At 50.0% G+C, this 22,506-nt stretch overlaps 1 protein-coding gene across 1 annotated transcript in view; it reads left to right on the top strand.

The window, feature by feature from the left end:
- Window positions 1-4,809: 4,809 nt before the first annotated feature.
- The window catches only part of LOC137315674 (polypeptide N-acetylgalactosaminyltransferase 14-like), a gene marked incomplete at its 3' end in the record, with an annotated part of 128,470 nt that continues 110,773 nt past the window's right edge, over window positions 4,810-22,506 (top strand). The window contains exon 1 of the mRNA XM_067980183.1: window positions 4,810-5,354. Within this exon, the coding sequence (XP_067836284.1) occupies window positions 5,205-5,354 (150 nt within the window). The remainder of the gene's footprint in view (window positions 5,355-22,506) is intronic.

Below are 22,506 nucleotides of genomic sequence, written 5' to 3'. Positions count from 1 at the left end.
AGTGAGGAGGGTGTGAGGTGTGTTTGTGTGAGGAGGGTGTGAGGTGTGTTTTTGTGAGGAGGGTGTGAGGTGTGTTTGGGTGAGGAGGGTGTGAGGTGTGTTTGGGTGAGGAGGGTGTGAGGTGTGTTTGGGTGAGGAGGGTGTGAGGTGTGTTTGTGTGAGGAGGGTGTGAGGTGTGTTTTTGTGAGGAGGGTGTGAGGTGTGTTTGGGTGAGGAGGGTGTGAGGTGTGTTTGGGTGAGGAGGGTGTGAGGTGTGTTTGAGTGAGGAGGGTGTGAGGTGTGTTTGGGTGAGGAGGGTGTGAGGTGTGTTTGTGTGAGGAGGGTGTGAGGTGTGTTTGAGTGAGGAGGGTGTGAGGTGTGTTTGAGTGAGGAGGGTGTGAGGTGTGTTTGGGTGAGGAGGGTGTGAGGTGTGTTTGTGTGAGGAGGGTGTGAGGTGTGTTTGGGTGAGGAGGGTGTGAGGTGTGTTTGTGTGAGGAGGGTGTGAGGTGTGTTTTGTGAGGAGGGTGTGAGGTGTGTTTGGGTGAGGAGGGTGTGAGGTGTGTTTGTGTGAGGAGGGTGTGAGGTGTGTTTGGGTGAGGAGGGTGTGAGGTGTGTTTGTGTGAGGAGGGTGTGAGGTGTGTTTGTGTGAGGAGGGTGTGAGGTGTGTTTGAGTGAGGAGGGTGTGAGGTGTGTTTGGGTGAGGAGGGTGTGAGGTGTGTTTGGGTGAGGAGGGTGTGAGGTGTGTTTGTGTGAGGAGGGTGTGAGGTGTGTTTGTGTGAGGAGGGTGTGAGGTGTGTTTGTGTGAGGAGGGTGTGAGGTGTGTTTGTGTGAGGAGGGTGTGAGGTGTGTTTGGGTGAGGAGGGTGTGAGGTGTGTTTGTGTGAGGAGGGTGTGAGGTGTGTTTGTGTGAGGAGGGTGTGAGGTGTGTTTGTGTGAGGAGGGTGTGAGGTGTGTTTGTGTGAGGAGGGTGTGAGGTGTGTTTGTGTGAGGAGGGTGTGAGGTGTGTTTGTGTGAGGAGGGTGTGAGGTGTGTTTTGTGAGGAGGGTGTGAGGTGTGTTTTTGTGAGGAGGGTGTGAGGTGTGTTTGTGTGAGGAGGGTGTGAGGTGTGTGTGTGTGAGGAGGGTGTGAGGTGTGTTTGGGTGAGGAGGGTGTGAGGTGTGTTTGTGTGAGGAGGGTGTGAGGTGTGTTTGGGTGAGGAGGGTGTGAGGTGTGTTTGGGTGAGGAGGGTGTGAGGTGTGTTTGTGTGAGGAGGGTGTGAGGTGTGTTTGGGTGAGGAGGGTGTGAGGTGTGTTTTTGTGAGGAGGGTGTGAGGTGTGTTTGGGTGAGGAGGGTGTGAGGTGTGTTTGTGTGAGGAGGGTGTGAGGTGTGTTTGGGTGAGGAGGGTGTGAGGTGTGTTTGGGTGAGGAGGGTGTGAGGTGTGTTTGTGTGAGGAGGGTGTGAGGTGTGTTTGGGTGAGGAGGGTGTGAGGTGTGTTTGAGTGAGGAGGGTGTGAGGTGTGTTTGGGTGAGGAGGGTGTGAGGTGTGTTTGAGTGAGGAGGGTGTGAGGTGTGTTTGAGTGAGGAGGGTGTGAGGTGTGTTTGTGTGAGGAGGGTGTGAGGTGTGTTTGAGTGAGGAGGGTGTGAGGTGTGTTTGTGTGAGGAGGGTGTGAGGTGTGTTTGTGTGAGGAGGGTGTGAGGTGTGTTTGAGTGAGGAGGGTGTGAGGTGTGTTTGGGTGAGGAGGGTGTGAGGTGTGTTTGAGTGAGGAGGGTGTGAGGTGTGTTTGAGTGAGGAGGGTGTGAGGTGTGTTTGTGTGAGGAGGGTGTGAGGTGTGTTTGAGTGAGGAGGGTGTGAGGTGTGTTTGTGTGAGGAGGGTGTGAGGTGTGTTTGGGTGAGGAGGGTGTGAGGTGTGTTTGTGTGAGGAGGGTGTGAGGTGTGTTTGAGTGAGGAGGGTGTGAGGTGTGTTTGGGTGAGGAGGGTGTGAGGTGTGTTTTGTGAGGAGGTTGTGAGGTGTGTTTTTGTGAGGAGGGTGTGAGGTGTGTTTGAGTGAGGAGGGTGTGAGGTGTGTTTGAGTGAGGAGGGTGTGAGGTGTGTTTGTGTGAGGAGGGTGTGAGGTGTGTTTTTGTGAGGAGGGTGTGAGGTGTGTTTGTGTGAGGAGGGTGTGAGGTGTGTTTGAGTGAGGAGGGTGTGAGGTGTGTTTGGGTGAGGAGGGTGTGAGGTGTGTTTGAGTGAGGAGGGTGTGAGGTGTGTTTGTGTGAGGAGGGTGTGAGGTGTGTTTGTGTGAGGAGGGTGTGAGGTGTGTTTGAGTGAGGAGGGTGTGAGGTGTGTTTGTGTGAGGAGGGTGTGAGGTGTGTTTTTGTGACGAGGGTGTGAGGTGTGTTTGTGTGAGGAGGGTGTGAGGTGTGTTTGAGTGAGGAGGGTGTGAGGTGTGTTTGGGTGAGGAGGGTGTGAGGTGTGTTTGAGTGAGGAGGGTGTGAGGTGTGTTTGTGTGAGGAGGGTGTGAGGTGTGTTTGTGTGAGGAGGGTGTGAGGTGTGTTTGAGTGAGGAGGGTGTGAGGTGTGTTTGGGTGAGGAGGGTGTGAGGTGTGTTTGGGTGAGGAGGGTGTGAGGTGTGTTTGGGTGAGGAGGGTGTGAGGTGTGTTTGTGTGAGGAGGGTGTGAGGTGTGTTTGTGTGAGGAGGGTGTGAGGTGTGTTTGTGTGAGGAGGGTGTGAGGTGTGTTTTTGTGAGGAGGGTGTGAGGTGTGTTTGTGAGGAGGGTGTGAGGTGTGTTTGGGTGAGGAGGGTGTGAGGTGTGTTTTTGTGAGGAGGGTGTGAGGTGTGTTTGGGTGAGGAGGGTGTGAGGTGTGTTTGTGTGAGGAGGGTGTGAGGTGTGTTTGTGTGAGGAGGGTGTGAGGTGTGTTTGTGTGAGGAGGGTGTGAGGTGTGTTTTTGTGAGGAGGGTGTGAGGTGTGTTTGTGAGGAGGGTGTGAGGTGTGTTTGGGTGAGGAGGGTGTGAGGTGTGTTTTTGTGAGGAGGGTGTGAGGTGTGTTTGGGTGAGGAGGGTGTGAGGTGTGTTTGTGTGAGGAGGGTGTGAGGTGTGTTTTTGTGAGGAGGGTGTGAGGTGTGTTTGAGTGAGGAGGGTGTGAGGTGTGTTTGGGTGAGGAGGGTGTGAGGTGTGTTTGTGTGAGGAGGGTGTGAGGTGTGTTTTTGTGAGGAGGGTGTGAGGTGTGTTTGAGTGAGGAGGGTGTGAGGTGTGTTTGGGTGAGGAGGGTGTGAGGTGTGTTTGGGTGAGGAGGGTGTGAGGTGTGTTTGTGTGAGGAGGGTGTGAGGTGTGTTTTTGTGAGGAGGGTGTGAGGTGTGTTTGTGTGAGGAGGGTGTGAGGTGTGTTTGTGTGAGGAGGGTGTGAGGTGTGTTTGTGTGAGGAGGGTGTGAGGTGTGTTTGTGTGAGGAGGGTGTGAGGTGTGTTTGTGTGAGGAGGGTGTGAGGTGTGTTTGGGTGAGGAGGGTGTGAGGTGTGTTTGAGTGAGGAGGGTGTGAGGTGTGTTTTTGTGAGGAGGGTGTGAGGTGTGTTTGTGTGAGGAGGGTGTGAGGTGTGTTTGTGTGAGGAGGGTGTGAGGTGTGTTTGTGTGAGGAGGGTGTGAGGTGTGTTTTTGTGAGGAGGGTGTGAGGTGTGTTTGGGTGAGGAGGGTGTGAGGTGTGTTTGGGTGAGGAGGGTGTGAGGTGTGTTTGAGTGAGGAGGGTGTGAGGTGTGTTTGAGTGAGGAGGGTGTGAGGTGTGTTTTTGTGAGGAGGGTGTGAGGTGTGTTTGAGTGAGGAGGGTGTGAGGTGTGTTTGAGTGAGGAGGGTGTGAGGTGTGTTTGAGTGAGGAGGGTGTGAGGTGTGTTTTTGTGAGGAGGGTGTGAGGTGTGTTTGGGTGAGGAGGGTGTGAGGTGTGTTTGGGTGAGGAGGGTGTGAGGTGTGTTTGAGTGAGGAGGGTGTGAGGTGTGTTTTTGTGAGGAGGGTGTGAGGTGTGTTTGAGTGAGGAGGGTGTGAGGTGTGTTTGAGTGAGGAGGGTGTGAGGTGTGTTTGGGTGAGTCAGGAAAGTCTTGCATTTCTATCGCGCCTTTTTCGACCTCAGGACGTCTGACGACGCTTCACAGCCAAGGATGGATATTTGAAGTGTGGTCACTGCTGTAATGTTGGAAACACAGCAGCCAATCTGCGCACAGCAAGATCCCACAAACAGCAATGTGATGATGAGCAGATGGTCTGTTTTTTTGGTGATTTTGGTTGAGGGATAAATATTGGCCCCAGGACACTGGGGAGAACTCCCCTCCTCTCCTTCGAAAGATTCCACCTGAGAGGGCAGACCGCGTCTCGGTTTAACGGAGAGAAGGATTTCGATGAAAAAAAGGAGAGTGATCTCCAGATATAGAAGATGAGAAAGGGAGAGACAAAGAAAAGGCAGCGAGATAGAACAGGAGGTTTAAAGAAAGGGAGAGATAAAGACATTGAGGGAGAGGTGGACAGTGAAAGAGACAATTCGATAAAGGGAGGGAGCAGTCAGGGAGAAAGATACAGAAAAATAGAAGATTGGCGAGACAAACATAAAAAGGAAAATGCAGATTAACATCTAGGAACAGAGAGTCAGAGACACAAAGGGAGAGAGGAGGAAAATGGGGAGGGGGGCTTGTGGGAAAAATAGAGGTAAGGACAAAGAGACATGACAAAAAAGGTGGGAAAAGAGAGATGGATGGAAGGTGACCGAGAGAGAGTGAGAGAGAGGGGGAATGATGAGAGGGTGCTGAGTCTTTTTGCTCTGATCATCCTGCTGCTGTATCTTTTAGCAGGCGCTGTCTCTCGGTGCCGTGCGCTGTAGGAGGTGCTGAACAGCAGTCAGATCTTGAACAGCCCTTCTCTCTCTCTCTCTCTCTCGGTGCCTGTGTGTGTGTGTGAGATTAGCTGATCTGGAGCTGGCCGGAGAACAGCAGCCGCGGTCAGTTCTACCGTGAAGGGAGAGAGAGAGAGAGAGAGCTTCTCAACCGGGGGTGCTGGGCACAGCCTGGAGCTGGAGAAAGGGGATGGTGGGGGGATGGAAATATTAGCCTCAACAACAAAATTCACGGGCATGTCCTTAAGAGCAAAGAGAAGGAGAAGGATCCAGGCACAGAGCCCAGTGCGATCACAGGACTTTGCAGCTTTGCTGGGAGTTCTTTGCATGTCCAGCTCGCTCTGTGCATTTGTCTGCGTTTATCTGTTCTTCCTACTGTTTATTATTCTCATTTGAAAGAGGACGATGCGGAGACTGACTCGGAGATCGGAAGGGCTGGTGCTGGCCATCCTCGGCTGTCTGGCCGCGCTCCTTTACTTCTTCCACCCTGACCTGGGTCGTGTTATATGGGGACGCGAGCAGAGCCACCACTGGCCAGAGTTACAGGATGCAAAAGTGAGTGCGTGTTTCTTTTTACAAAAAATATATGCATTCAGAGATTGGGAGTCCGGTGTTGAGTGTATTTTAGTTACAGCTGGTTTCAATGCATTCATTGCAGTGTCTTTTTTTTAATGTCTTTTTAAAAGCAGAGATCATAGTATGGTACAGCACAGAAAGAGGCCATTCGGCCCATCGTGCCCGTGCCGGCTCTTTGAAAGAACTATCCAATTAATCCCACTCCCCCTGCTCTTTCCCCAGAGCCCAGCAATTTTTTCCTTTTCAGATATTTATTCAATTCCCTTTTGATGGTCCCTGTTTTTTTTTAAAGAGAGGGAGGTTGAGGTATTTATATAAAAGGATAAATTCCTCCATTTGTTACATTTATTTTATAGGCACAGTGGGCTCATGACCTTTCCAGTGGGATACATGAAACACTCAGAGGGGTTCCCCCCTTACGAGCAGATTTCCCGTGACATTGCTCAAGGGTAGTCCGGGCACAGTTGTGATATTTTCGCTGCTAAGGTGGTCTGTCCCTTTTAAAAGTTACCGCTCTTACTCGGCAAATTGAGGGAGTTGTCGTGATTTAGAAACTGCTGTGGTCAATCAGAGGGACGGTGGTAAATTTCAGGCTCCCGGTCAATGACTGTCTTTCTTTCGAAACAAACATATTTTGTTACTCAAATGAAGTGTGTTGGCTGGTGTGTGATGTCCAGAGGGTGAGAGGTGCATTTTCGATGTCGGACCTTTCTTCATGTATCACTCGATCTCCCACGATGAGTTGAAAGAAGCGTTGTTTGATCACAATAAGGGTCTGATCAACAAAAGTGTGACGGGAAGAATATTACATCAAGTAAAAATGACACTTCCAGGAAGTGCATGCCGTGTGCAAGAATTGTAATATATTACAGGTTGTCATACAAGGCATCTTTACATTACTAACCAATCCCCCATGGCAGTGCTCACAGTGAGTCCAATCATGCACCGTTTTGTAAGGACTGGACAGCAATGTCATTAACATACAAGTATTACTTTGCTGCTGAGGTCGATCTACGTGTAGCTGGTATGACCATTGAAGGCCATAAGGTCTCATTGCTGTAATGAAACACATCCTGTGGTCAGTTAGAGGTTAATTGCAGGAGAAGTTTCTCTGTGGATTGGCAGCTGCTTGTAAATTTCCAGCCCCCCCCCCCCCCCCTGGAAGTCAGAAGAAACCAGCAGGAAATAATTAGCTTTCTTTTTGTCTTTTTTTATACTGTTTTAAAACAATGACACATAAATTTTCATGCGTGACATCTGAAGTGTGATGAATGCATTTCAAAGCATATATAAGGCAGGAGTGCAGCCAGCTGCAGAAGATAGGCTTCCCTCTGTCAGCTGCCCTCTTTCGATTAAACAAAGCCCAGGTTTCAGAACATTCAATGGCAGCTGGGACCCAGGAATAGGAAGGTGTATGATTCCCTCCTCAGATGAAGAGAATCATTTTCATAGGAACAGGAGGAGGCCATTCAGCCCCTTGAGCCTGTTCCGCTATTCAATTAGGTCATGGCTGATCTGTACCTCAACCAGGAGTAATCATATACTAGATCATGTGTTTATAATGAAAAGGAAAGACTTGCATTGATATAGCACCTTTCATGACTTCAGGACACCCCAAAGTGTTTCACAGCCAATGAAGTACTTTTGAAGTGTAGTCACTGTTGTAATGTAGATAATACAATTTGCCCATAAACAACAATGTGATAATGAGCAGATAATCTGTTTTAGTGATGTTGGTTGAGGGATAAATATTAACCAGGACACGGAGAAAACTCCCCTGCTTTTCTTCGCAATAGTACCATGGGATCTTTTATGTCCACCTGAGAGAGTAGACGGTGCCTTGGTTTAAGTCTCATCCGAAAGACGGCATCTCTGACAGTGCAGCACCCCCTCAGAACTGCACTGGAGTGTCAGTCTAGATTTTGTACTCAAGTCCCTGGAGTGGGACATGAACCCATGACCTTCTGACTCAGAGGCGAGAATGCTACCACTGAGCCACAGCTGAGCTTAACTTGGTATCAACCCTCCCTGTGGGGGAACACCTGGGAAACAAGGATCATAATATTATATGGTTTTAATTGGCTGACAGAACCAATGGTACTGAGAATCTACAATTAATTCTGGATTTCAAAAGAGATAAAATGACAGAGGATTTGGACCAGATCAATTGGTCAGTTCTGCTGGGTGAGGAAGCAACTGATGCTGGCCATAAATGGCAGGATTTAAAAGCGAATGAAAACACATAGAAGCCAAGTGCATCACCAAAGGCAAAAGAAAGGAGTGTGGTAAGAAGATGTCAAGGTGTCTGACTGGTCATGTACAAGGATAAATAAGATATAACAACACAGATGCATTTAAAGGGAAGCTAAATAAGTACATGAGGGAGAAAGGAATAGAAGGATATACAGATAGGGTTAGATGAAGTAAGGAGGGAGGAGGCTCATGTGAACAGTTGGGCCGAATGGCCTGTTCCTGTGCTGTAATTGCCGTTAAAAAAAAAAATGTTTTTATAAACTAAAAGTAAAGAATACCCAGAAAAACCGAGACTGGTACTGTGAACCATTAAAGACAACTCCGGCTGCTATTAGATCAGCTAAAAGTTTAAAGGAAAAGAGGATAGTGGACAACTGTGGTAGCAATGAAAAAAGCTTTTATAGCTGTGTGAAGCATCAGAGGACCATCAAAGACCGTAGTGGGCCTTTGAAAGATGCTCAAAGACAGTTTAGAAAGGACTCTGTGTATGGCAGAGATACTAAACGGGTACTATTCATCAGTCTTTGCTCTTGAAGACGATGCTCTGCTGACAACATTAAGTGGTGCTGTTAACACTAAAATTTAATATTAAAATAGATGAGGATACCGTCTTAGATAGAATAAGGAACCTTAAAATAGATCGGGCTGCCAGCCCAGAGGATATCCACCCGAGGGTCCTTAAAGAAATGAGACAGGTGCTATGCAAGCCCCTTGTCCGTATCTTCAGTAGATCGCTGGTGTCAGGGACTGTTCTCTCAGACAGGAAGGAAGCTAACATCATTCCAAATTTTAAAAAGGAGGATAAGGGAGAACCGGGTAACTATTGGCCCATTAACTTGACTTCAGTAATAGGTAGGATGCTCGAAGGTGCCCTATATGATCACTTAGATAGAGAAAACTTTATCAGGGACACCCAACACGGCTTCTGGAAAAGAAGGTCGTATCTTACAAATTCGATTGAATTTTTTGAAAGTTAGTGGACGAGGGTAACCCAGTAGACGTTGTATACTTGGACTTTCAGAATGCTTTTGATAAGATACCTCACAAGAGGCTTCTCTACAAGATCGGATCTTGTGGAATTAGTGATAATTTGCTGCGGTGGATTGAGAATTGGCTGAATGCCCGGAGGCAGAAGGTTGCTGTCACTGGATTTGGATATGTTTGGAGACCGGTTACCAGAACTAGGTTGGAGTTAGGCAGTTCTTCTTTAACCAGAGAATAGTGGAGCTCTGGAACAGGCCGCTGGCTCCTGCGGTGAATGCTGATTCACTGAATTCCTTCGAGAGAGAGCGAGCTGGACCTGTTTCTGGCTGGGATGGAGATCACTTTGAACAAGAGGTATATACCGGCACTATAAATCAGGGCCAGAGTGATCTCGGACTAGTTTCGATCGCCTAAAGGGGGTTGGTGAAGGATTTTCCAGATTTTTTTCCCATAATTGGCTTGAGTTTTTATGCTTTTTCACCTCTCCCAGGACATTACATGGCTCCAGGTGAGTAGTGAGTGTTTGTGGCACCACTACTGTATTGGACAGGCTAGATGGATCAATGGGCCTTTTCCTGCACGTCACTTTCGTATGTCTGTAAATCAGTAATATATATGGTGAAAAGTGTTTTGGAAAGGTGGTGAGTTGCTCCTATATACTTTCTGTCTATGGGACCCTGTGTAAAAGCAGAGCCCAGAACGCCAATGGAAGCTGGCTCCCCGATCCCAGTGGAAGGGGGGTGCACAGTGGCTGTCCTTCTGGAACAGGATGTAGTGACATGGCAATATTTACTGTTGTTGTGTTAGCAAATGCAGCAGCCATTTTGCACACAGCAAGATCCCACAAAGAGCAATGAGATAAATAGTGACCTAGGCAGGAGAGGGGGGAAGGGGTGTGGGAGGTTGTTCAGGGGTTCAAACACCACCTGAAATTTGTATGATTTCTTTGATATCCGACTACTTCTTTTGAAAGAACTTGCCTTAAATCACTTGTTAGAACAGATGTCTTTCCAGAGCAGGTCAGATCGGCAATTCGACCAGTGAAGGCTGACGCAGTGGGGCGGCAAAGGCCGATTAGTTGGACGGCAAAGGCCGACGTAGTGGGGCGGCGAAGGCCGATTAGTGGGGCGGCGAAGGCCGATTAGTTGGACGGCGAAGGCCGATTAGTTGGGCGGCGAAGGCCGATTAGTGGGGCGGCGAAGGCCGATCAGTGGGGCGGCGAAGGCCGATCAGTTGGGCGGCGAAGGCCGATTAGTGGGGCGGCGAAGGCCGATTAGTTGGGCAGTGAAGGCCGATCAGTGGGGCGGCGAAGGCCGATCAGTGGGGCGGCGAAGGCCGATTAGTTGGGCGGCGAAGGCCGATTAGTGGGGCGGCGAAGGCCGATTAGTGGGGCGGCGAAGGCCGATTAGTGGGGCGGCGAAGGCCGATTAGTTGGACGACGAAGGCCGATTAGTGGGGCGGCGAAGGCCGATTAGTTGGGCGGCGAAGGCCGATTAGTTGGACGACGAAGGCCGATTAGTGGGGCGGCGAAGGCCGATTAGTGGGGCGGCGAAGGCCGATTAGTTGGACGACGAAGGCCGATTAGTGGGGCGGCGAAGGCCGATTAGTCGGGCGGGGAAGGCCGATTAGTCGGGCGGTGAAGGCCGATGTGTAGTGGGGCGGCGAAGGCCGATTAGTTGGGCGGCGAAGGCCGATTAGTTGGACGGCGAAGGCCGACTAGTTGGGCGGCGAAGGCCGATTAGTTGGACGGCGAAGGCCGACTAGTTGGGCGGCGGAGGCCGATTAGTTGGACGGCGAAGGCCGACTAGTTGGACGGCGAAGGCCGACTAGTTGGGCGGCGAAGGCCGATTAGTGGGGCGGCGAAGGCCGATTAGTTGGGCGGCGAAGGCCGATTAGTGGGGCGGCGAAGGCCGATTAGTGGGGCGGCGGAGGCCGATTAGTCGGGCGGCGAAGGCCGATTAGTCGGGCGGCGGAGGCCGATTAGTCGGGCGGCGAAGGCCGATTAGTGGGGCGGCGGAGGCCGATTAGTGGGGCGGCGGAGGCCGATTAGTTGGGCGGCGAAGGCCGATTAGTGGGGCGGCGGAGGCCGATTAGTCGGGCGGCGAAGGCCGATTAGTGGGGCGGCGGAGGCCGATTAGTGGGGCGGCGAAGGCCGATTAGTGGGGCGGCGAAGGCCGATTAGTGGGGCGGCGAAGGCCGATTAGTTGGACGGCGAAGGCCGATTAGTTGGACGGCGAAGGCCGATTAGTGGGGCGGCGAAGGCCGATTAGTGGGGCGGCGAAGGCCGATTCGTGGGGCGGCGAAGGCCGATTAGTGGGGCGGCGAAGGCCGATTAGTGGGGCGGCGAAGGCCGATTAGTGGGGCGGCGAAGGCCGATTAGTTGGGCGGCGAAGGCCGATTAGTTGGGCGGCGAAGGCCGATTAGTTGGGCGGCGAAGGCCGATTAGTTGGGCGGCGAAGGCCGATTAGTTGGGCGGCGAAGGCCGATTAGTTGGACGGCGAAGGCCGATTAGTTGGACGGCGAAGGCCGATTAGTGGGGCGGCGAAGGCCGATTAGTGGGGCGGCGAAGGCCGATTAGTTGGACGACGAAGGCCGATCAGTGGGGCGGCGAAGGCCGATCAGTGGGGCGGAGAAGGCCGATCAGTCGGGCGGCGGAGGCCGATGAGTCGGGCGGCGGAGGCCGATTAGTGGGGCGGCGGAGGCCGATTAGTGGGGCGGCGGAGGCCGATTAGTGGGGCGGCGGAGGCCGATTAGTGGGGCGGCGGAGGCCGATTAGTGGGGCGGCGGAGGCCGATTAGTGGGGCGGCGGAGGCCGATTAGTGGGGCGGCGGAGGCCGATTAGTCGGGCGGCGGAGGCCGATTAGTCGGGCGGCGGAGGCCGATTAGTCGGGCGGCGGAGGCCGATTAGTCGGGCGGCGGAGGCCGATTAGCGGGGCGGCGGAGGCCGATTAGCGGGGCGGCGAAGGCCGATTAGCCGGGCGGCGGAGGCCGATTAGCCGGGCGGCGGAGGCCGATTAGTCGGGCGGCGGAGGCCGATTAGTGGGGCGGCGGAGGCCGATTAGTGGGGCGGCGGAGGCCGATTAGTGGGGCGGCGAAGGCCGATTAGTCGGGCGGCGAAGGCCGATTAGTCGGGCGGCGAAGGCCGATTAGTCGGGCGGCGAAGGCCGATTAGTCGGGCGGCGAAGGCCGATTAGTCGGGCTTGTGCTTCTCAATGTTCACCGAGAGATTGCAATGAATCGTAGCAAAGATACTGATGAAGTAATGACACGTAACCAGCACCTGGAATTCATGCTTTAGAATTATTGTCTGGCAAGATTGTTTTTTCTTTTCATTTGCTTTATTTGAATTGTTAGATTAAAGGAAGCAATAACATTTCTATTTGAATCTTATTATGAAATTCCTATTTGAAAAGTCGACCTATTGAAGTAGTTTTGTTTGGTCTGAGAAACTCATATCCAAACCCCCCCCATTCCTCCCCAAATAACTGCTGTCTCTACCACTTGAGATGAACGGCCAGTTGATTGAAGGCACTGTCGGAGGTGCCGTCTTTCAGATAAGACGTTAAACTGAGGCCCCGCCTGCTCTCCCACAGCACTATTCGAAGGAGAGCAAGGGAATTCTTCTGGTCAATATTTATCACTCAACCAGCACCGCCAAAACAGAGTTGGGGGGGGCGGTGGGGGGGGTTGATTTTCGACTGCTGTCTGGCCCTATTCACGTTGGAAATTGGGGGTGAGAAGCAGCTGACAATTGAAGTAAAAGGTCCCGCCTGTCGGCTGCCTGACTTGATTTTCAAGAGGGCCTCGAAATGGACGGCGATCGGTCCTGCCCAAAACAGGCAGGAACCTTATTAAAATATTTAAATCCAGGACGTACACCAGCTTTAGGAGACAGCTGCAACTTTCGAATCCCAATGGGCGGAGTGTGCACTCATCCTTTCCAGTTGTATTCATTCTTTGTTGCATTGTCCAAGTTTAAAAAGTACATTCCTTTCTTTAAAATAAAAGCAGACTTGCCAAATAAAATGATCAGCATCGAGACTTTAATCAAATTTACCAATAAATAAGTAAAACTCACTAGTCCAAAACTAGAGGCCATAAATATATAATAAATCCAATAGGGAATTCAGGAGAAACTTCTTTATCCAGAGAGTGGTTAGAATGTGGAACTCACTACCACAAGGAGTAGTTGAGGCGAATAGTATAGATACAATTAAGGGGAAGCTGGATAAACACATAAGGGAGAAAGGATTAGAAGGATATGGTGATAGGGTGAGATGGAGTAGGGAGGGAGGAGGCTCATGTGGAGCATAAACACCGGCATAGACCCGTTGGGTCGATTGAACATAAGAACATAAGAAATAGGAGCAGGAGAAGGCCAATCGGCCCCTCGAGCCTGCTCCGCCATTCAATAAGATCATGGCTGATCTGATCCTAACCTCAAATCTAAATTCATGTCCAATTTCCTGCCCGCTTCCCGTAACCCCTAATTCCCTTTACTTCTAGGAAACTGTCTATTTCTGTTTTAAATTTATTTAATGATGTAGCTTCCACAGCTTCCTGGGGCAGCAAATTCCACAGACCTACTACCCTCTGAGTGAAGAAGTTTCTCCTCATCTCAGTTTTGAAAGAGCAGCCCCTTATTCTAAGATTATGCCCCCTAGTTCTAGTTTCACCCATCCTTGGGAACATCCTGACCGCATCCACCCGATCAAGCCCCTTCACAATCTTATATGTTTCAATAAGATCGCCTCTCATTCTTCTGAACTCCAATGAGTAGAGTCCCAATCTACTCAACCACTCCTCATATGTCCACCCCCTCATCCCCGGGATTAACCGAGTGAACCTTCTTTGTACTGCCTCGAGAGCAAGTATGTCTTTTCTTAAGTATGGACACCAAAACTGTATGCAGTATTCCAGGTGCGGCCTCACCAATACCTTATATAACTGCAGCAATACCTCCCTGTTTTTATATTTTATCCCCCGAGCAATAAAAGCCAATATTCCATTGGCCTTCTTGATCACCTGCTGCACCTGCATACTAACTTTTTGATTTTCTTGCACTAGGACCCCCAGATCCCTTTGTACTGCAGTACTTTCCAGTTTCTCGCCATTAAGATAATAACTTGCTCTCTGATTTTTCCTGCCAAAGAGCATAACCTCACATTTTCCAATATTGTATTGCATCTGCCAAATCTCCGCCCACTCACCCAGCCTGTCTATATCCCCTTGTCAGTTTTTTATGTCCTCCTCACTCTCTACTTTCCCTCCCATCTTTGTATCATCTGCAAACTTTGATATGTTACACTCGGTCCCCTCCTCCAAATCGTTAATATAGATTGTAAAGAGTTGGGGACCCAGCACCGACCCCTGCGGAACACCACTGGCTACTGGTTGCCAGTCCGAGAATGAACCATTTATCCCAACTCTCTGCTTCCTGTTAGATGTGATGTGGAGATGCCGGTGATGGACTGGGGTGGACAAATGTAAGGAATCTTACAACACCAGGTTATAGTCCAACAAATTTATTTTAAAATCACAAGCTTTCGGAGATTATCTCCTTTGTCAGATGATTGAATGAAAAGGTTCTCAAATCGCATATCTTATACGATGTTGGGACAGCATCACACCAATCAAAAGGTGTCGTTGTTATTCAAACAGGCCAGTCACGGAGAACAGCACGTCCCAGTACACTCGATATACATTGTGTCTTTTACACAGGCAGGCAGAAAGAAACTCAAAATGGCAGAGAGAGAGAGAGAGAGAATTTTAAAAAACATATAAATTTTTTCCCCCTTTTTGCTGGTGGGGTTACGTGTAGCGTGACATGAACCCAAGATCCCGGTTGAGGCCGTCCTCATGGGTGCGGAACTTGGCTATCAACTTCTGCTCGACGATTTTGCGTTGTCGTGTGTCTCGAAGGCCGCCTTGGAGAACGCTTACCCGAAGATAACCAATCCTCCACCCATGCCAGAATATTACCCCCAATCCAGTGATTCTTTATCTTGAGCAATAATCTTTTATGTGGCATCTTGTCGAATGCCTTCTTGGCCTGTTTCTGTGCTGTAAATTCTATGTACTTTCATGTAATCGTTCTACACTCCACAGCATAATGCGGTGATACCTGAATTCAAAACTAAAGGGAGAGGACTTCCTCTGTGTGCAGCCAAATAGTAATCCCGGTCTCTGTAGTCTGGTTACACGAGGAGTACTGAGGAACTCTCACCCCGCTGTGCCTTGAGGCCCTTCAGGTAAAGGTACACGGGGTGGAATTGGGCGTCGGGGCGGAACGGGCGAGAGCGAATCGCCAGCCCGTTTTACACCCTGCCTGATTTTCTTTTCCACGCGGGTCGGGGGCGTGTTACACGGGCGGCCAATTCACCATCGCCTGCTTTACACTACCGCCCTGGACCAGTTTCACCCTCGTTGTTCTTCCAGCCTCTTGCTGAATTCAAGGGATGGTTCACATGATTCAGTACTGTACACGTTGAAGAGGAAGGTTCGATCAGAGGCAACTCCCAGCAGAGGTGGGGACGAAGAAGAAGAGGGCAGTGTGGTGTTCAGGGTGGGGGCGGAGTCCTTGCTTCTCCCCAACAGCTGGGTATGGAGTTGATTGATGGCAGTCTGGCCTTCTGTCCTTTGAGCTTCAGAGGTGTTAGTCCCAGGAAATGAAGAAGAAGAAGAAGGGGAGAAAAATTCCAGATAAAAAGGGGAAACCAACCATACAATACACCCACAGGAAAAGAAAGTGATATAAATGACATAATGGTGTCGTTACAGAGAATTACAAATCGAATGTACAGCAGAGAAACAGACCATTCAGCCCAACTGGTCTATACTCCACACGAGCCTCCTGCCTCTCTACTTCATCCAACCCTAACATCATGTATATAAATATTCAAGTAAAAATGTTTTGTAAAGTCAGCTGTAGCAGCAACGATACTTGTTAACAAATGAATAACCTCAGTCAGCCAATGGCCTCAGTCTTTAGTGGAGTGCTAATCCGTGTGGACTAAGAAGGTCCCAGGTTTGGGCCCCAGCCTGTGTCCAGTGAGCTTCTCTCCAGCAGGGTGGTGCAGTTGACCTTTCTGTCCATGGGCTACTGAGGGGGGGGAGGAAATGTCAGCCATCTCTCCTCACTATCCAGGCATCCACCGCTGGATTGTGGGAGTCGGCTGATCACGTGATCAGGCTCGGCTGTAATGTAACTCGCCAAATACGATTGACTCGCCCGCCGACGCTCGATGTCCACATCTGAAGGGCGGCCACTTCGGTGAAGGTTGCTGTAGCCCATGGAACTGTATCCCAGCACAACAGGAGAGGAGGGGAGGAAAGGGTTAACAGTCACTGTGTTTCTCCGGTAATAATTCTGCACTTAATTTCCTCAATTTCGACACAGCGATTAATCATAGTTTGCATTCTCTTTCTGGTTTAAATGGAAGAAAAATAGCACACAAGGCCCCCAAAGTGTTAAATCAATAAAGTGTAATATGGCTACGCTCTCTGATCCTCCCAACACTACCCACTCCTCAAATCACCCGAGCCTGCTGAATAAACAGGAAACCCATCAGGCCCACACTAGTTAACACCAGTGCTGGTTGCTTATTTAACAGATTGGGAACACTGGTGGAATATTTCTGACGAGGAAGGTTTGAACTCTGTTTGACTGCCTGTCAATGACTGTTTGAACTGGGAACTGGCAGCAGACACATTGCATCCCCAGACAGCCCTGCAGCTGAAGCAAGCTGAGAGCTTTCCTTTCAATGCTCCATCTCCGTGACAGGCCACATTCCCCAGAGCAGAGGACTTCCTTTTCTAAATTCATTCTCGGGATATGGGTGCTGGCAGGGCCGCCATTTATTGCCCATCCCTAATTGCCCTTGAGAAGGTGGTGGTGAGCCGCCTTCTTGAACCGCTGCAGTCCGTGTGGTGATGGTTCTCCCACAGTGCTGTTAGAAAGGGAGTTCCAGGATTTTAACCCAGCGACGATGAAGAAACGGCGATATATTTCCAAGTCGGGATGGTGTGTGACTTGGAGGGGAACGTGCAGGTGGTGTTGTTCCCATGTGCCTGCTGCCTTTGTCCTTCTAGGTGGTAGAGATCGTGGGTTTGGGAGGTGCTGTCGAAGAAGCCTTGGCGAGTTGCTGCAGTGCATCCTGTGGATGGTACACACTGCAGCCACTGTGCGCCGGTGGTGAAGGGAGTGAATGTTTAGGGTGGTGGATGGGGTGCCAATCAAGCGGGCTGCTTTGTCCTGGATGGTGTCGAGCTTCTTGAGTGTTGTTGGAGCTGCACTCATCCAGGCAAGTGGAGAGTATTCCATCACACTCCTGACTTGTGCCTTGCAGATGGTGGAAATGCTTTGGGGAGTCAGGAGGTGAGTCACTCGCCGCAAAATACCCAGCCTCTGACCTGCTCTTGTAGCCACAGTATTTATATGGCTGGTCCAGTTAAGTTTCTGGTCAACGGTGACCCCCAGGATGTTGATGGTGGGGGATTCGGCGACGGTAGTGCCGTTGAATGTCAAGGGAGGTGGTTAAACTCTCTCTTGTTGGGGATGGTCATTGCCTGGCACTTGTCTGGCGCGAATGTTACTTGCCACTTATCAGCCCAAGCCTGGATGTTGTCCAGGTCTTGCTGCATGCGGGCTCGGACTGCTTCATTATCTGAGGGGTTGCGAATGGAACTGAACACTGTGCAATCATCAGCGAACATCCCCATTTCTGACCTTATGATGGAGGGAAAGTCATTGATGAAGAAGCTGAAGATGGTTGGGCCTAGGACACTGCCCTGAGGAACCCCTGCAGCAATGTCCTGGGGCTGAGATGATTGGCCTCCAACAACCACTACCATCTTCCTTTGTGCTAGGTATGACTCCAGCCACTGGAGAGTTTTCCCCCTAATTCCCATTGACTTCAATTTTACTGGAGCTCTTTGATGCCACACTCGGTCAAATGCTGCCTTGATGTCAAGGGCAGTCACTCTCACCTCACCTCTGGAATTCAGCTCTTTTGTCCATGTTAGGACCATGGCTGTAATGAGGTCTGGAGCCGAGTGGTCCTGGCGGAACCCAAACTGAGCATCGGTGAGCAGGTTATTGGTGAGTAAATGCCGCTTGATAGCACTGTCGACGACACCTTCCATCACTTTGCTGATGATTGAGAGTAGACTGATGGGGCGGTAATTGGCCAGATTGGATTTGTCCTGCTTTTTGTGGACAGGACATACCTGGGCAATTTTCCACATTGTCGGGTAGACGCCAGTGATGTAGCTGTACTGGAACAGTTTGGCTCGAGGCGCTGCTAACTCTGGAGCACAAGTCTTCAGCACTACAGCCAGGATGTTGTCGGGGCCCATAGCCTTTGCTGTATCCAGTGCACTCAGCCGTTTCTTGATATCACACGGAGTGAATCGAATTGGCTGAAGACTGGCTTCTATGATGGTGGGGATATCAGGAGGAGGCTGAGATGGATCATCCACTCGGCACTTTTGGCTGAAGATGGTTGCAAACGCTTCAGCCTTGTCTCTTGCACTCACGTGCTGGACTCTGCCATCATTGAGGATGGGGATGTTTACAGAGCCTCCTCCTCCCGTTAGTTGTTTAATTGTCCACCACCATTCATGACTGGATGTGGCAGGACTGCAGAGCTTTGATCTGATCCGTTGGTTGTGGAATCGGTTAGCTCTGTCTATAGCATGTTGCTTCCGTTGTTTAGCATGTACGTAGAACTGGAGAAACATGGAAAATAGGAGCAAGAGTAGGCCATTTGGCCCATTGAGTCTGCTATTCAATATGATCATGGCTGATCCTCTATCTTAATACCATATTCCCGCTCTCTCCCCATACCCCTTGATGCCTTTTGTGTCTAGAAATCTATCTCTCTCCTTCTTAAATATATTCAGTGACTTGGCCTCCACAGCCTTCTGTGGTAGAGAATTCCACAGGTTCACCACCCTCTGAGTGAAGAAATTTCTCCTCATCTCAGTGAGGAGACATCCTACCCCGTAACCTGAGACTGTGACCCCTTGTTCTGGACCCCCCAGGCAGGGGAAACATCCTCCCTGCATCCAGTCTGTCTAGCCCTGTCAGAATTATATGTTTCAATGAGATAAGTGTGTAGCTTCACACCTCATTTTTCGGTACGCCTGGTGCTGCTCCTGGCTTGCTCTTCTACACTCCTCATCGAGCCGGGGTTGACCTCCTGGCTTGTTGCAAATGGTAGAGTGAGGAATATGCCGGGCCATGAGGTTACAGATTGTGCTGGAATACAATTCTACTGCTGCTGATGGCCCAATTTTGAGCTGCTAGATCTGTTCTGAATCTATCCCATTTAGCACGGTGGTAGTGTCACACAACACGTTGGATGGTGTCCTCAGGGCGAAGACGGGACTTCGTCTCCACAAGGACTGTGCGGTGGTCACTCCTACCAATACTGTCATGGACAGATGCATCTGTGACAGGTAGCTTGGTGAGGACGAGGTCAAGTAAGTTTTTCCCTCGTGTTGGTTCGCTCACCACCTGCCGCAGGCCCAGTCTAGCAGCTATGTCCTTCGGGACTCGGCCAGCTCGGTCAGTAGTGATGCTACTGAGCTACACTTGATGATAGACATTGAAGTCCCCCATCCAGAGTACATTCTGTGCCCTTGCTACCCTCAGTGCTTCCTCCAAGTGGTGTTCAACATGGAGGAGGACTGATTCATCAGCTGAGGGAGGACGGTAGGTGGTAATCAGAAGGAGGTTTCCTTGCCCATGTTTGACCTGATGCCACGAGATCTGGACTTAATGTTGAGGACTCCCAGGGCCACTCCCTCCCGACTGTATATCACTGTACCGCCACCTCTGGTCGGTCTGTCCTGCCGGTGGGACAGGACATACCCAGGGATGGTGATGGAAGAGTCTGGGACGTTGGCTGAAAGGTATGATTCTGTGAGTATGGCTATGTCAGGCTGTTGCTTGACTAGTCTGTGGGACAGCTCTCCCAATTTTAACAAGTCCCCAGATGATAATGAGGAGGACTTTACAGGGTTGACTGGGCTTGGTTTGCCTTTGTCATGTCCGGTGCCTAGTGGTCCATCCGGTTTTATTCTTATTATGACTTTTCACAGCAAGATTGGACAACTGAGTGGCTTGCTAGGCCATTTCAGAGGGTGATTAAGAATCAACCACATTGCTGTGTCAGGAGTCACATATAGGCCATTCCGGGTAAGGACAGCAGGTTTCCTAAAGGACATTAGTGAACCAGGTGGGTTTTTACGTCAATCTGGTAGTTTTTTTAATTCCAGATTTTATTTAATTAATTGAATTTAAATTCCCCAGCTGCTATGGTGGGATTTGAACTCATGACTCCAGATTATTAGTCCAGGCCTCTGGATTACTGGTCCAGTAACATAACCACTATGCTACCATACCCTTACTGTAACATATATAACATTAAAAATCACACTTAGGACAGTTGTGTGACAATCTCGCCATCGCTACTCAGCGACAGAACTGTACCCACTCATGCTTCACTTGAGGGTTTCACAACCAAAATATCCTCCACAAACACAACCCACCTACCCTGTTCCAACGGTTTCGGTGGATGAAGGTCCCATGAATCTATTCAATGAAGAGCTGAGAGGTTTTGGTGGATGAAGGTCCCATGAATCTATTTAATGAAGAGCTGAGAGGTTTTGGTGGATGTGAGAGGTCCCATGACTCTATTTAATGAAGAGCTGAGAGGTTTTGGTGGATGTGAGAGGTCCCATGACTCTATTCAATGAAGAGCTGAGAGGTTTTGGTGGATGAAGGTCCCATGAATCTATTCAATGAAGAGCTGAGAGGTTTTGGTGGATGTGAGAGGTCCCATGAATCTATTTAATGAAGAGCTGAGAGGTTTCGGTGGATGTGAGAGGTCCCATGACTCTATTTAATGAAGAGCTGAGAGGTTTCGGTGGATGTGAGAGGTCCCATGACTCTATTTAATGAAGAGCTGAGAGGTTTCGGTGGATGTGAGAGGTCCCATGACTCTATTTAATGAAGAGCTGAGAGGTTTTGTGGCCAAAATTCTTCCCTCAACCAACACCACCATTAACTGGTCGTTCCTTGCTGTTTTGTGGGACATTAGTGGTGAGGAATGGCTGCTTTTCTTGACTATATGACAGTGGTGACTGCACTGCGGAGTCATTCGGTACATGGGAAGCACTATGATATGTTTTGACACTGTGAGAAGGAGCTGTGTACAGGCCTGAATTATATTTTAATTTGTTCTGACCTAAGTTTGGAAAGATAGAATCTATAATTAGACCGTCAGTTGGATTCAGGATGAAGATTTCACCATTTCCCCTTTGCTGAAACCTGAGGAAATTCGAGAGTCACTGGGAGAGGGGGGAATGGTATGAACCACCTTCAGCTCTGGCTGGATATGTCTCGCAGCACTGGAAGACTCAGGCTAGCCCTGTGGTCCCCTACACGGTGAGTGCCAGAGTTTATCACCAGTGGCCAGTTGATCTGTAATCAGTGGCAATTCAAAGGCCGGCTTACTCCCTTCCCCTGTCACTCCCCCTCCCCCCATCTGTCTCCTCCCCCTCCGCCCCACCCTGACTACCCTCCCTGACCTGGGTCCAGTTATCTCACCACCTTCTAACCTGCTTAACTTGAATACTGGATTTGATCTTGACTCTACGTGAATAACATGAGATGAAGTAAGGCTCGTGTGGAACATAAACACCGGCATAGACCTGCTGGGCCGAATGACCTGTTTCTGTGCTGTAAAGTTCGATGTAATTCTTTGTAACACCATGGGAAATGAACTAGTTTTATACATTTGATGGGGAATACATTAGCTATGACAGTGTTGTAACGATGTTAAAATGGCTCCTTGTGAAAGAGATTGCTTTTGCCTTGGTATCTGTGTAGGGGGAGGGGTGGGTGAATTGAGCATTGAACTCTGATATTCAAAGAAAATGGCATGGCCCTGTTAATAGTAATTGTTCATAAGCAACAACAACTTGCATTTATATAGCCCCTTTAACGTAGTAAAACGTCCCAAGGCGCTTCACAGGGGCGATTATCAGACAAAATTTAGGACAGGTGATCAAAAGCTTGGTCAAAGAGGTAGATTTTAAGGAGCGTCTTAAAGGAGGAGAGAGAGGGGGAAGAGACGGAGAGGTTTAGGGAGGGAATTCCAGAGCTTAGCACCCAGGCAGCTGAAGGCACGGCCGCCAATGGTGGAGCGATTAAAATCGGGAATGCGCAAGAGGCCAGAATTGGAGGAGCGCAGAGATCTCGGAGGGTTGTAGGGCTGGAGGAGGTTACAGAGATTGGGAGGGGCGAGGCCATGGAGGGATTTGAAAACAAGGATAAGGATTTAATAATTCGAGGTGTTCCCGGACTGGGAGCCAATGTAGGTCAGCAAGCACAGGGGTGATTGGAGAACAGGACTTGGTGCGAGTTAGGATACGGGCAGCAGAGTTTTGGATGAGCTCGTTTATGGAGGGTGGAAGATGGGAGGAGAGAGTCAGGAGAGCATTGGAATAGTCAAGTCTAGAGGTAACAAAGGCACGGGCGAGGGTTTCAGCAGCAGATGAGCTGAGGCAGGGGCGGAGACAGGCGATGTTAAGGAGGTGGAAGTAGGTGGTCTTGGTGATGGAGCGGATTTGTGGTCGGAAGCTCATCTCAGGGTCAAATCGGATGCCAAGGTTGCGAACGGTCGGGTTCAGCCTCAGACAGTGGCCAGGGAGAGGGATGGAGTCCCTCAACAGGTCCGGTTCGATTGGCCAGACATGTCAGATTCTGAAATGTTAATATATGTAAGGTTGTTGTTGAGGGAGGAGACACCATGATTCTTCCTGATGGCCGAACTATCATCAATAAAATTTGCTTTTCAAAAGCCAGCCACCTGTGGGATGTGTT

This window comes from Heptranchias perlo, unplaced genomic scaffold, assembly GCF_035084215.1.
Source record: "Heptranchias perlo isolate sHepPer1 unplaced genomic scaffold, sHepPer1.hap1 HAP1_SCAFFOLD_554, whole genome shotgun sequence".
In the NCBI taxonomy this organism is placed as follows: Eukaryota; Metazoa; Chordata; class Chondrichthyes; order Hexanchiformes; family Hexanchidae; genus Heptranchias; species Heptranchias perlo.
Note: the sequence above shows the minus strand (reverse complement) of the source record. Positions and strands in the feature narration are given on the sequence as shown.